Source organism: Schistocerca serialis, chromosome 1, assembly GCF_023864345.2.
Source record: "Schistocerca serialis cubense isolate TAMUIC-IGC-003099 chromosome 1, iqSchSeri2.2, whole genome shotgun sequence".
Classification (NCBI taxonomy): domain Eukaryota; kingdom Metazoa; phylum Arthropoda; class Insecta; order Orthoptera; family Acrididae; genus Schistocerca; species Schistocerca serialis.
This window is the reverse complement of record NC_064638.1, coordinates 539,719,255-539,735,405: the sequence shown is the minus strand read 5'-3', so window position 1 is coordinate 539,735,405 and position 16,151 is coordinate 539,719,255. Positions and strand designations below refer to the sequence as shown.

Below are 16,151 nucleotides of genomic sequence, written 5' to 3'. Positions count from 1 at the left end.
TGGTCTTCAGTCCTGAGACTGGTTTGATGCAGCTCTCCATGCTAATCTATCCTGTGCAAGCTCCTTCAACTCCCACTACCTACTGCAACCTACGTCCTTCTGAATCTGCTTAGTGCATTCATCTCTTGGTCTCCCTCTAAGATTTTTACCCTCCACGCTGCCCTCCAATGCTAAATTTGTGATCCCTTGATGCCTCATGACATGTCCTACCAACCGATCCCTTCTTCAAGTCAAGTTGTGCCACAAACTCCTCTTCTCCCCAATCCTATTCAATACCTCCTCATTAGTTACGTTATCTACCCACCTAATCTTCAACATTCTTCTGTAGCACCACATTTTAAAAGCTTCTATTCTCTTCTTGTCCAAACTATTTATTGTCCATGTTTCACTTCCATACATGGCTACACTCCATACAAATACTTTCAGAAACGACTTCCTGACACTTAAATCTATACTCGATGTTAACAAATTCCTCTACTTCAGAAATGCTTTCCTTGCCATTGCCAGTCTACATTTTATATCCTCTCTACTTCGACCATCATCAGTTATTTTGCTCCCCAAACAGCAAAACTCCTTTACTACTTTAATTGTCTCATTTCCTAATCTAATTCCCTCAGCATCACCAGACTTAATTCGACTACATTCCATTATCCTCGTTTTGCTTTCATTGATTTTCATCTTATATCCTCCTTTCAAGACACTGTCCATTCCGAACAACTGCTCTTCTAAGTCCTTTGATGTCTCTGACAGAATTACAATGTCATCGGCGAAGTTCAAAGTTTTTATTTCTTCTCCATGTACCTGTATTTTAATACCTACTCCAAATTTTTCTTTTGTTTCCTTTACCGCTTGCTCAATATACAGATTGAATAGCATCGGGGAGAGGCTACAACCTTGACTCACTCCCTTCCCAACCACTGCTTCCCTTTCATGCCCCTCGACTCTTATAACTGCCATCTGGTTTCCGTACAAATTGTAAACAGCCTTTCGCTCCCTGTATTTTACCCCTGCCACCTTTAGAATTTGAAAGAGGGTATTCCAGTCAACATTGTCAAAAGCTTTCTCTAAGTCTACAAATGCTAGAAATGTAGGTTTGCCTTTCCTTAATCTTTCTTCTAAGATAAGTCGTAAGGTCAGTATTGCCTCAAGTGTTCCAACATTTTCAACATTTCCAATTGTCACATAATATCACTAATACATAAGTTTCCATTTCTGTTGAATGTGTTTAAGTGTAACAGTTCAACACAAGAATATCATGAGTATTTAATCACTCTTCTTCTATTATCATACTCCACACATTACAATATAAAGGACCCACACATATAAGGAAAGGTTTAAAGTGTCTGTTAAGGAAGAGGATCAACTGCACAAACTAATTCTGTAGACTACTTTGGATTACTGATTCCTGTCTCATAGAATTACCACTATTTAGGAGGTGAGAATTCCACATTCTTTCAACAGTTTCATACATGACTTTCTGAAATACTCCTTGTGACTGTTAGTATTAGTTACGAATTAATTATTTCAAATGGAACATCTATTTTTGTGAGTCCAAGAACAAAGTTAAACTGTGTTATGCATCTTACATGTTACGCTAAACTTAGCCAAGTGTGTGTGTGTGTGTGTGTGTGTGTGTGTGTGTGTGTTTCTTTATATACTTCACTACAAACAAGTCTGTTAAGTTTGAAGCAAATTGTTTGTGTAATGACCACAACAGTAGAAAGAAACACACCCACTTTGAGCTGACGTCAGGGCTGGTTTAAGGCATAAGTGATACAAGACACTGCTTTGGGTGCAAGCTGTGAGGGGTAAAAAGGCACCACAACTACAAGACTTCTATACAAGAAGCACCACAATCAGGAGTGTCCACTTGGGGCATCAAGCTTAGAGGGTCGCTAGAGCTGTTCAAGTGTGAGATTTGTGTAGAGTGCGTATTACACTAAGTAGTAAAGAGTCACATGGGTTAAAGTGTATGAAGGAAAGGAAAAGAGGGGCGGGGGGGGGGGGGGGGGGGGGCCTTACAAATGATAATTCACTTGTGTGGAAAAATGTACTCAAATTGGTCCTGGCTGAAGTATTTGTCACTTGCAATAAAGGCAGTAAAATGTCTTCGCTGTATATCTGTATTTTATTTACACTGACATAGAACTGTATCACTGTATACTGCAACCCATTTTATGGTGTGAGGATGATGACACTTCTAATACCTCTAGGATTTCCTCCCTTTCCTGCACCATTCAGAAATTATGTACAGGAACAAGGACTTGATAAAATATTTTGCAAGATGAATGTTGAAGGAGTTATTTGTTGTCCGAATATTCTCAGAACGTATGTTTTCAAAATAGTAAACAGTAAACCTCTCTGTGATGCACAACACCTCTTTTGTGACATATACCACAGGAGTTTGTTGCGCATCTTCACAATGCTCTAGCACTTACTACTTGATTCTGTGATGAAATGTGCCTCTCTTTATTGGATACTCCCTATTTTTGCTATGAATGGAAAGAGGTAAGTGTTCCAGACAGCAGCACAATTAATTTTACAGGTGTTTTTGTTGTGGAATTATATTTCCTCAAGGTTCGTCCTAGGAATCTCACACTGACATCTATTGTTTCTACAAGTAAGTGATGATTTACTTCATGCCACTCTGGACAGTTACGGCTGGGTATTTTATGGTTGTTACTGTTTTCATTGCTTTATTGACAATAGTGTAGTCAAACATTAATGAAGTTATCTCACCAGTTTCCTTGACATGACTGACTAGTGCTGTGGAGTATTGTTTCCATTTTATGCACAATATTCTGATGACCAACTTCAGACTGTCCAGGCAGTGAATACAAGTGACAGCAAAACTTTAAAAAAGGACTTGAAGAAAATGGCTGGGTTGGTTGTCAAAAGCAAAACTTTAAAAAAGGACTTGAAGAAGATGGCTGGGTTGGTTGTCAAAATAATGTGCATAAAATAGAAACATGGCAGAGCATCATCCAGAAGCACACTATTGAACATTAACAGATCTCTTAGTATATTTATGCACAACAGACTGTGCTTATTTATGCTTATTTACAATCAGGGTCAACTGCTAGTCCCTGCAACTCTCATTTATCCTAGGGCAATGTATCAGTTTCTGTCTGCCATGAAGTGCTGAAACCCACTGTAAATCTGGTCTGATGATCAGTACATATTAATCTTATTCTCTACATGTCAGTGCAGAACAACTTAATTGTGCTTATTACATAAGTAAAGTGCAGAACAACTTAATTGTACTTATTACATAAGTAAATCTTAAATGAATAATTTAAGCCACTGTTTGTTGTATTGTACACTGAAGTAAATAACCTGCTACAAGATGACTCCGCATACCACACATGCCAATATTTTTTTTAAAAGTAAAGGTACATGATTTTATGGGGAAAACTATTAAAAAATGGAGCTCATAATTTAACTGGATGTGGATCATATTATAATCACTGAAATGTAATAAAAAAGATTATAGTCATGCAGGAAACCACATAAAAATCAAACAGATATGAATACCTTACCCGTATAGCATTTCCTGGAACAGGAATTTTGCATGGCAGAGAAGATATCAATACATCACTGATGTCCAGTGCTTGTTTTTCACTGTAATTACCTTGGATAAGTACTTGAACATACAGATTGTTTAACATTTCGGAGACAAAATCTTTTAATTTGAGAAATGTCACACTATCTGCTGCTGTATATTTTTCAAGATTAGTCCAATAATTATGCACCAGAACAGAAAATCGCAGATCCCTGCAGGACAAAATTTCAGATATTCACAAAATTAAATCAATTTTCTCAAAAAACATTCTTATATTTATTCTGATTATTAATTTCATTAAAGAAAATAAAAAGAGATGTTCTTCACACACTTTACATGTAAGAGAATGCTTTTGTTACTACTTATATTAACCAGTTGTGCTAATTAACTAACTATTCTGACCTAGTTAGGGAACTGCCAATAAATTGTGCATATTTGCGCACATAATTTTTAATAATAAAATTACCACATAACTACTACACATGTTAGTTATCCGCTGTGCTTTCCACATACTTCACTATGTCTTCTTGTGGCATAACAACGCTCTGGTTGTTCCTACACAGGACGCGGCACTTAAATCCAGACAAATCCCAATTTGAATTTCCCACCATATAATAGTTTTGGTGGAGGTCGTGATTGGCATTCTTGAAGGCCATAGGCATCTAGTAAACAGTCAGAACCTCAAAATGGCCGAGATATTATGGACAAGTGCAGAGCACAACCGAAGAGCGGCGATTATCGCAACTCTTGACACTGGGCATGCATCCACTGAAATAATTCAATTCTTCAGGTATCAGAGAGGAACTGCTTACAATATTGTGGCCAAGTATAATGCTTCATAGAAGTCTGGGGAAGGTTCCACTGACCCGGTGAGGAATCTTCATTCGCGGAAACGCTTGTCACGAACTGCGGTAGTCATTGAAAAGGTTCAGGTGCTGATTTTGGGGCAATCGCTGAGGAAATTAGCATCAGTACTGCATGTCAGCAAGCAAACAATTTGTTGGATGGCAGAGGAGGACCTCATGCAAGCCATTTTGTCCACAACTGGCTCTCTGATAATGTTGAGATGTTCCGGTCAATTGAACCCCCTCAACTACTATGTTTGGAGCGTATTCAAAAGAGCTACCAATAAGACGAGGTGCCCTAATGTTGCATCTCTACCCACCGCTATCACAGCATCATTAACGAATATGGACAGTGCTGTTTTTAAAGAGTGTGTGTGTGATCACTTCAGTACAAGATTGGACAGGTCACTGAGGCTGAAGGGGGTTACATCTAGTAATGTTACTTTTAGAGATACCATTACTTATATGCAAAAAGGATTTTCATTTTCATTTGTATTTTGTTTTAATAAATTCGTTTTTAACAAAAAGTTTCATTTGTCTGGATTTAAGCACTGCACCCTGTATACACCCTTCACCATCATCTGTTACATGCTGCCTGTTTCTAGTTATTAACATTTTTTCTCTTGTTACGTTTCTTCAAATTTTATGCTCATTTCTAGATGAGGCCCTTCACACTGTTGTTATTGCCTCTTACAGCTAGTTGACTACCCATGTTTGACCTCCACAAATGATATGCTTCCCTAGTTGTCTCCATCATCCTGTACTAGTATCTATCATATATTCTTTATAGTAATAGTTCATACAGACTTTACATCTACAGAAAACTATCAGTCAGATGAGAGCATTATACACTCAATGTTTAAGTTTCATTGGTAGGGCATGATGAAAGTATGAATATGATAATTTTCAATTACATTACTCCCAATGAGCTGTACAATTATATAATACATAAAGAGTAGTATTTATCTGAATACTGAAAAAGACAAATACTTTCCAAGTTCACAAATGAATCTGAAAACTGAAATAGATCAATGACTCCTTTATGCTCTGTTCTATGTCAGACAATTCCAAACTGAAGTTAAGCTCCTCCTAAAAAAAATACTAACATCCAACCTGCTGAAAAAGGAAACCACCACTGTATATGCTGAATCCAACATCATCCGCCTATGATCTCAATTAAAAGGTCACAAAAAAGATGGCTCCACAAGACCAACCTCAAACTCAATAAATTATCCTGGGAATAAAATTCTACAGACACTCAACAAGCTCCAACAGGATACCTTTGTGTTTGAAAGTAGACACCCAATAAAAGATACTCTCTCATTTGCTAATTCTCTTTTGGTAGTTACTTTCTTTCAATTAAGCTAAGTCAGAATAACCAGACATTATATAATCTAATATGCTACTTTGTATAATACACTAGCAATAACTGAACAACCAAGGAGTAAACAACAAAAACTGTTCATCTAATGTACAGATTCCTTGATGCTACAGTGCACTACCAGTGTCACCACAACAGCTGTCACCTCCAAACCTTCTTTAAGCCTGATGCCCTGGCAATGTGGGGTATTGCTGCTGGAGGTGACCACCAACCCTCATAACAACAACCCACAGAGGCTCTGACAGGGTAGCAGTGAGTGGTACAGCAATGTTTCCTGGAGTCAATCAGTGTTGTCGGATCATCTTGTATCAGTATAGAATTCACAAATCGGTGTTGTGCCAGTTCCCCCATGTCTAGACATGCCAGCATTAACCGGTCTATGGGGTCTACCATTCTGGTGAATTGTGAAGGTGCTTGTGTGCATCAAAAGAACCTTGTATGGTCCAATATACAGTCTGCATGATGGGGGCTGCACTGTATGGTCTCGGAGCCAGGCGTATGTGGTCTCAGAATGAGACATCTGATGTAGGACATAGGTCCTTGTGAACGAAAGGCTATCTTTCTCTGTGTCCGACTGGTGGGCTTTCCCACAAATGTCTTGCATATATGCTGAGCTGCCGTGTGAACTCCGTTACTTCTGGTACTGGGGTTTGAACTCTTGTCACGTGTATGAGCCCTCATGGTGCTTTAAACTGTTTTTTGTAGACCACCCTAGTTGGTGAGCTTTGTAAATCCTCCTCAATCACCGCGTGCACACCCAGTAATACCAGTGGTACTGTCTTTGTCTATGTAGATGAAGAACACATCAGTGCAGCCTTTATTGTATGATGCAGCCTTTCCACCACCCTGTTACTCTCAGGATCATAGCTCATATTGCAAAGATAACTGCAATCACATAGCTATAGTATTTTCGCAAAAAGCTATGATTTTAACTGTCATCTGTGATCCTTTGTAATCAAGTGAGGAATACCACATCTTGAAAATCACTAATGCCTCCACCACCATCTCTGCTGAGATGTCTGGCACAGGCATAGCTTCTGGCCATCTCATGAATCGATCTATGATTGTAACCAGACAACGATGGCCATCCAAATGTGATAACAGTCCCATGGTGCTCAATGTTTATGTGGCAAAATCTGACCATGGGTCTTGGAAACTGCATAACTGCTGTTAAAGCACCTCGACTAACTTTACTGTCTCGGCACTCAAGGCACCAGTGCGTCCAGGTTCTGCAATACTTGTGTATTCCCAGCCACTTCACTTTGATTGCCACTAATTTGGCATAACATGTATGCCTGGGTGGGCCAAATTATGTAGTGCTCGGGAAACCCTATGTCTAGATTCTGTGGGAATGTAATGTCGCTGTAATCCTCACACTATATCGCACCAAATGCTTATATCACCACATGAGGCAGGAATGCATCGCACCTGTAGGGCCATATTTTCACTTGTGAGCAAGTCGTTTAGTACTGTATAATCGCACTGCTTTAGCACTATCTTCACCCATGGTACTGCTCTCAGACTAGTGCAATTATGGGAAAGACAATCCGTGATGAGGATGACGTCCTTTCTGGAAATAATCTGCACACTGGTTGTATATTGTGATGTATACTTTGCCTGTATGTACCATCATGGCGAGCTGTAATCTGTGGCACGTTGGAAGAACGACATTAGTGGTCCATGTTGTATAAAGACTGTGAAATGACTGCTCTCTATTGATGACCGAAAGTGTTTAATGGCTGCATAGGTTGCCAACAATTCTCAATCAAAAGCATTTCATTTCTTTTGTTGTGGAGTGCAGTTATGTGAATAACAGGCAAGTAGTTGCCATTGGCTGATCATCTTTTGTTGCAAGGATGCTCCTGTGGCTTTTTGACTTGTGTCCACCATGATGACCGAGGCAGCCGTAATTCTTGGATAAGCCAATGGTGCCACTTGCACCAAACAACACTTGACACTGAAAAATGTGGCTTCGGTAGTGGGTAACCAAGGTAATTTCCAACTGCCGGTCACATGTTTGACTGTGAGCAAAGCAGTGAGCAGTTCCTGCTGCCTTGCTGGACCTGGAAGATACCATCAATAAAATTTTACCATACTTAAAAATCTATGTAATCCCTTGTACATTGCTGGTATGGGCATATTTTGTACTACCTCGACCTATCCCGGCAACCGTGTCAGACCGCCCAATATCCTAACAAGGGAACCTCCCCATCGCAGCCCCCTCAGATTTAGTTATAAGTTGGCACAGTGGATAGGCCTTGAAAAACTGAACACAGATCAATCGAGAAAACAGGAAGAAGTTGTGTGGAACTATGAAAAAATAAGCAAAATATACAAACTGAGTAGTCCATGCGCCTCATAGGCAACATCGAGGCTAGTGTGATCTCAGGAGAGCCGTGGTCTCGTGGTTAGCGTGAGCAGCTGCGGCACGAGAGGTCCTTGGTTCAAATCTTCCCTTGTGTGGAAATTTTAATTTTTTATTTTTAGTTTATGTGACAAACTCTTATGTTTTCATCACTTCTTTGGGAGTGATAATCACATCCACAAGAAAACCTAAATCGGGTAGAGTAGAAGAATCTTTTTACCCATTCGCCAAGTGTACAAGTTAGGTGGGTGGACAACATATTCCTGTCATGTGATGCACATGCCGTCACCAGTGTCGTGTAGAATATATCAGACGTGTTTTCCTGTGGAGGAAACGGTTGACCTATGATCTTGCGATCAAATGTTTTCGGTTTCCATTGGAGAGGCACGTCCTTTCGTTACTAATGGCACGGTTTTGCGGTGTGGTCGCAAAACACAGACACTAAACTTATTACAGTGAACAGAGACGTCAATGCACGAACGGACAGATCATAACTTGGCGAAAATAAAGGAAGTAAACTTTTCGCTCCAAGGGGGACTTGAACCAAGGACATTTCGTTCCGCAGCTGCTCACGCTAGCTACGGGACCACGGCGCTCCTGAGCTAACATTAGCCTTGGTGTTGCCCATCTTGCACATGGACTACTCAGTTTGTATATTTTGCTTATTTTTTCATAGTTCCACAAAACTTCTTCCTGTTTTCTCGATTGATCAGTGTTCAGTTTTTCAAGGCCTATCCACTGTGCCAACTTATAACTAAACCTGAGGGGGGTGCGATGGGGAGGTTCCCTTGTAAGAAGTCACTTCTTGTTTGCTGAATAAACAGTTATCAGGAATAACTATTATCCCCAAATAGGGCACAATTTTTTGGCTACTGTTGAAAATGTAAAAATATTGTCCATGTAACAGTAGAAAACTTGCAGACCTTGTAATATCCCGTGCATAAAATGCTGTCATCTCTCCAGTGTTCCTCAGTCCAAAGGGCATAAATTTGTACTGAAAAAGCCCAAAACGTGATGTTACCGTGGCTTTTGGTACATCTGCCACTGCTATGGTAACTTGCAAACAGGCTTTTGCATTGTCAACTATACTAAACAACTGACCATGGACAATAGCACTGTTAAAGTCTGGCACTGGATTATGGTCAGTTATTGTTCACGTGTTGAGTGCTCTATAGTCTTCACATACATGATCCAGCTCTCTTTCTCATCATGTGTAAGGAAGATGTCCACAGGCTATCAGATCTGTCTACAATACCTGCTTTCCTCGGAGCTCTTCAAACACAAGCAATGCTCCCAAGAGTTTGTCCAGTGGCAGTGATCTTGGGAGAGTTGCAAAGGGCTGGCCAGCACCATGCAAGTGTGGTGTCTCATAGAGTGTCTCTATGTCATCTTGGTAGTGAACTGCTCATCTCTGTATGATGTAGTATCCATTCCAAATGAGCGAAAAGCCTCCAATTGGTCTGTCATCCTGTTGCGAGCACAGTCGATTAATTTTTCTAGCTCTGGCAACAGGTGGAAATGTGACCAAAGTCGGCACGGAGTATGGGGCCAGTGACATTTGCGATTATGAATGTCCACACAGGCTCAAATTAAAGACCCAAGTCCAGTGTGTCTCTGTTCTGCATAGGTTTCAATGGCCGACTTGTTTGCTGTTGTGCATCTATATTGCGTTGGTGTGATAGATATATAGTCATTTCTGATAAATGCTCATCGCAAAGGCAGTGCTGTTGGAAAATATCTTCAATTTGCATGAACCAAGTCTTTGGGCAGTTGGGTCAATATGGTGGAAGCTTGACACATCCCAGATGATTCATCGAACTTGCATCTTGACAAATGATGTTGGTGTCTGTGTGTTGTAATGTAGTTGATGCTATGAGCTGTTCTATTTTGAGTTCTGTTGCAGTTGTTTGTACGGTTGTTTCGGTGATTCTCTTTGTGGGGGGAGGGGGGGGGACCACTTCATTCACAATATTTAATATTTACAATGTATAACATTGGGGTCATAACTTTGGTGGTTACTTCCTTCCAATTAGAAAAGTCCACAGCAATCAGATGTAAAATATTCTACTATGCTACTTTATTTGAAACACTACCAACAACTGAACACCAAGGAATAAGCAACAAAAACTGTTCACCAGATATACAATTCCATGATACTAGAATACACTGTTCTCAATTCTTTGGCTGTTATCTAAAACAGAAAATGAACAACATAACCATCAAAAACCAAGAAAATATACTAATAACATGCATTTCCTTCAACAGCAATGTCTCCCAAATAACTGTCAATACCTTCAAATAACATAATATAAGAATTGCATTCTAGAGAAATAATAAAATTTTCCACAGGCTGCCTCATAACCTAAAAATAATCAAAATAAATTTTCATCCTCTGCCATATATAAAATCATGTGTCGTAAATGCCCAGCTCAGTACATAGGTCAGACAAGCTGTAACTTCCATATTAGATTCAAAGAACTCATCAAAACTTTCTGACACAACACACAATATAAATCTGCAATACCCTCTCACGTAAAAGACACAAGACATTCATCTGGCAGTACACAAAGCAATCTTATAACACTACAAACACTGAAGACACAAGATGCCTCCGTATGAACAACTTGAAATCTATAGACACTGAAACAAACTCAAGGAAACTCTACTGGATGACAATAATGAAACACATTCAACTAACCTTTTCTAAATCTTTCACAAAATACTTAAAGCATTCTCATAATTTACAATTTCAATGCACAGCAATTTACCTAACCACCCCCATTCATTTTCCAGTATCTTCAACCTAAAATATGTGTGTATGTCTGTTGGAATCTTTTTTTATATATACAACCATTTAATATAATAATTGCTTGTGCACATATCCATACACTGTTGAAGCTGATTCATATTTTTTTTAAAAATACAGGAAGAACACATTTCTTTATGTATAATGATCTAATACAATTACTGAATAGTGTACATGTCCTAATTCTGTTGCAGTCCACTCATATTTTTAAAATAAAAGAAAAACATGTTTATGTACATAACCATTTAATTCAGTAACTGAATTGTGATGTAGAGTAGCACATAACCAAGCTCCAGCTACAACACCTTTCAACTACCTTTGTATCCCAAGTACGCAGCTTATCTCTAATATGTATAACATCTCTGACATGACAGTGTAAAAATAATGTACAGTGGAGAGGTCGTACAACAAGTAGCAGCATGCAGGCATTTTATGACTCTAGTGCCCCTGTAAGTACAACTTACTCTCACAAATTTGAGTTTCTTTTTTCAACTTTAAAAGTGTTGTACCAAAAAAGTTTTTAACATCAGCAAAGATGCAACATAACCAATATAGCCCTCGGTCTGCTGCTGTGGAAAGGCTTCTGTGCTCTTCAAAAACAATGCTCCACCTGAAGATGATGGTGAGCAAATAAGTAAGTGACTGACACAGAAAATTGTTTTATTTGTATCATTAATAGTAATTCACTTTTCCCATCCACAGGCAGCCTTAACTCATTGCTGATTCATCATTATAACTAATGCCATGGCACAGCCATGGGCATTCACATGGGACCCTCCTATGCCAACCTGTTTATGGACCATCTAGAAGACACCATCCTAGCCTCCCAAAATGACGAAGTCCAAGTCTGATTCAGTTCATTGATGATATCATCATGATCTGGGCTCAGGGCCAAGACACCCTATCTTTGTTCCTTCACAACCTCAACACCTTCTCTCCCATCCAATTCTCCTGATCCTAACACAGCATGCCACATTCTTAGACACTGACCTCCTCCTATCTGATGGCCCCATCTGCACCTCTGTTGACATTAAACCCACTGACCATCTGCATTTCAACAGCTGTCATCTCTTGACACCAAAAAATCCTCTCGTACAGCCCAACCTAAGGACAGTGTATCTGCAGTGACAAGAACTCCCTTGCTCAGAATGCTGAGAGTCTCACCAAGGCCTTCAGACAGGTGCCATCCACAGAACTAGTCTGCAGACAGATCTCCCGTGCCATTTCCCCTCACATCCCTAATCCTCCCATCACCCCCAAGCACTAGCCACAAAGTACTGCCTCTTCATCACCTAGTACCACCCCATATCGGAACAACTGAACCATATCCTCAGCCAAGGCTCTGATTACTCATCATAATGCCCTGAAATGAGGGCCATCCTACCTGAGATCCTCCCCCTCCCCCCACCCCCTTCCTAAAGTGGTGTTCCCTTGCCCACTCAACCTCCACAACATCCTAGTCCATCCCTATGCCACTCCCAATTCCAATCCCTTGCCACAACGATCATATCCCTGTGGAACACCCATGTGCAAGACCTGCCTAATACACCCACCCAGTACTTCCTATTCCACTCCTGTCACAGGTTTATCCTCTGCCATAAGTGGCCGGACCACCTGTGAAAGCAACCACATCATTTATCAGCTCTGCTGCAATCATTTCATAGTTTTTTATATTGGTATGACTACCAACCAGCTGTTCACCAGGACAAACAGCCACTACCAAACTGCGGTTCAGAGCAAAGTAGACCACCCTGTGACACAATGCGTGATTTCAATGGCTGCTTCACTATCCAAGCCATCTGGATCTTCCCCTCCACCAAGAGCTTTTCGGAAATGCACAGATTGGAGTTACCCTTACAACACATTCTCCGCTCCCATAATTATCCTGGCCTCAACCTACAGTAACATATTGACCCCACACCCTCCTCCCAACAGTTTCCACCCCCTCAATTCTATCATCTCCTCTCCATTCTTATTTCTCACACTCTTTGTTTGCTGCCCTCTGTCAGCGCATCCGCCCATCTTTGCCTGCTCCTCCCCTTTTTTGTTGCTTTTTTCCCCACCTCCCTGTCCCACAACCTGCTGATGCTGTGCCTGTTGGTATTCTAGTTCCTGCACACTGTGTCAGACAGCTTCGTCTCTCCCCCCACTTGTACACAGCTATCCCTCCCCCTTCCCCAGCCCCTCCAAACTGCTGCTTGCATCCCGCATGGTAGTTTCATTCTGGCCCGAGCTGTCGGAGTTGGTGGTCATGTGTGCATGAGGTTTGCTTGCTTGTGTGTATGAATGATGGGTGTTTCTCTATTGCTGATGAAGGCTTTGGCCAAACACTTTATGCAAGTGTCTTTCAATTGTAACATCTGCAATTTAATGTGTCTACTTTACGGGAAGTAGGGATTTGCTTTCTTCTACATAGCATCAATATTTACTCTGCATGACTGCAGGTCTTTTGTCTGCATTTGGAGGCTATTAGTAGTTGTGTTTTGGTATTTCTGGATTTACCCAGATCATTTACCTGAAAGTCAGATGATTTCTCTAACAAGACCATGAGTAGCTTTTTCACGAGTGCCCCTCCAAATGAGTGGGTGCTCTGCTTGTAATGTCATCATTGCCACCATGACATTAAAATTTGATGAATTTTCTGGAAATGGCTTCATGGTGCTCTTGCTGAAAGCCATATAATGTAAATGACAATTTTACTGAACTGCTCTGCTTCAACATAACTTCTCATCAAGTAGTTTGTGGCCTGTTGTTATATACACTCAGCTGCCAATTTCAAGTAGAAATTAGAACATCCTACCTATCATATATGGCTGGTTCGAATTAAGTAGGTGGAGTAAAAATATGTCAGCAGTTCCTTGCAACACACCTAGATGAACTGCTCCAGTCAGAATAAATAACAAGAGTGTTTTACTACTACTCCTTTGCCTGTGGCTAACTGCTACCCATGGTGCAACTGACTGCTAAAAAAGTTCTGAGACATATACCTGATTATTGCTCAGCTATGGTAGAATATAAAGTTCGTTACATTACAGTGCTGTTTATTAACTGTCCTGGCATACAAAAAGGTCCTGAGATAATACAGATGATGGTGATCCTGAAGAATCATTATGTTCAATGACAGAGATGGATTCAGAAGATGAAGATTCTTTTGTGAATTATTTTCTGTTCATATATCTGTTCCTGCTGATTCTCACTCTTTATAACCTGCAGTTACCAATGTAGTGCCAATCAGAATGAGAGGACGAATCTTGCTGCCTATAAACATACAGAGCTCCCCATCTTTTGATAAATAACCAAAACAGCCAACAGGTAAAACATAACTGAAATCGAAACATGCAGCTATAAATACAAAGCAGTATCCATTCGAGAGATGCACATCAGGTCTGAAAGCTGACGTAAATGCACACAACAGCTGTCTGCATTTTCTTAAACATGTTGTGTGTACACAAATTTTTAGAAAGATTTGCCAAGAGATAAATAATTATTATATAATACAGATTAGAAAATAGTAAAGCGATGTCAAACCCTATAATAAACAATGGAGTAATGCAAACATTCTTGAAATGTATGTTTTTATTGCATCTTTTCTTATGGCAAGAGTAAAAATGTTAAGAACTTTTTTTCTTTCGGAAATTCCAATTTTTTCCAAAGTACTATCTTCTACTGTTGAGTTTCACAATAACATCTTGCCTCAAAATAGGGACTGTTTGTTGAAACTACGGCCAATTATAGAACATATGCAAAAGAAACTTTCTGCCTCTTTGAAAAACTATGTAGAGATGAACCACATGTCATCTATGGTCATCTGAAAAGAAAGTAATATATTGCAGTAAAGAGCAAGATAATTAGCCTAAAATTTTGTAATTTCTATCCACTAGAATAATTGTATACTGTAAAGAACATACTTTGATCATCAATAACTTGCATACAAGCCTAGAGCTGTATTGTTGACTGTATACCAGAGCAACAAATGCAAACATCAAAGGAATGCTACTAATGGACAAGAAATTGAAGAAAGGAGAAATACCATTGCAATAATTAAAACCAGAAAACTAATCATTCTGAAATGCAATGTAAGTTTCAATTTTGTCAACATTCCACAATGCTGAAATGATTCTATCTTCAAAACGAGATCACTAGACTAATGACCCAAAATTGAAACTGAATCTGGTAATTGATAAAAATAAATCAGTGAGACTAGTCAACTGAAGAGACTTGCTCATCAAAACAGTGAAAAGTACACGGAAGTCTGCAACAGGAAATTATTCTTTCATATTTTGGATATGGCAATACTCAATTCACTTTGTTTATTCCGAAAATATGTGACAAAAATGCAGTACAAAAAGTTTCATTTAAATGCGATCAGAAATTTTCAAAACATTGGCATCCATCAAGATTGCATGAAAGATGTATTTATCAGATCAGTGGAAAAAGTACCAAACACAGTGTTCAGAAATTTCTACATTTACATCTAGATCTACATCTAACACATATTCCGCAAACCACTGTATAGATGGCAGAGGGTACAATGTACATTACTAGTCATGTCCTTTCCTGTTTCACTCACAATTAGGGTGAGGAAAAACAACTTTCTATAAGCCTTCATACAAGCCCTAATTTCTCTCATCTTATCTTTGAGCTCCTTATGCAAAATGTATGTTGGCGGCAGTAGAATTGTTCTGTAATTGGGTTCAAATGCTGGTTCCCTAAATTTCTGCAACATTGACAATAGTGACTCATGAAAAAGAGTGCTGTCTTCCATTTGGGGATTCCAGTTTGAGCACACAAAGCATCCCGTAATACCTGCATGCTGATTGAACCCACTGGTAACAAATCTAGCAGTATGTCTCTGAATTGGTATTATGTCTTTCTTTAATCCTACTTGAGCAATACTCAAGAATGACTCAAACTAGGGTTCCATATGCTGCCTGCTTCATAGATGAATTGTGCTTCCCTGAAATTCTCCCAATAAAATAAAGACAAGCATTCACCTTACCTACCACCAACCTGACAAGTTCATTACATTTCACATTGCTCTACAGCGTCAAGCATAGGTATTTAACTGATGTGACTGTGTCATGCAGCACACTACTAATGCTGTATTCAAACATTACAGATTTGGTTTTCCTAACCATCTGCAGTAACTTTCATTTTTTCTACATTTAGAGCATGCTACCATTCATTACACT

General features: G+C 39.5%; 1 protein-coding gene across 3 annotated transcripts in view; it reads right to left on the bottom strand.

Moving 5' to 3' along the window:
- Positions 1–16,151, bottom strand: part of LOC126475061 (nardilysin) — a 360,282-nt gene that overhangs the window by 100,399 nt on the left and 243,732 nt on the right. For all 3 annotated transcript variants that reach the window (XM_050102619.1, XM_050102633.1, XM_050102627.1), the window contains exon 15: positions 3,540–3,774. In XM_050102619.1, the coding sequence (XP_049958576.1) occupies positions 3,540–3,774 (235 nt within the window). The remainder of the gene's footprint in view (positions 1–3,539; positions 3,775–16,151) is intronic.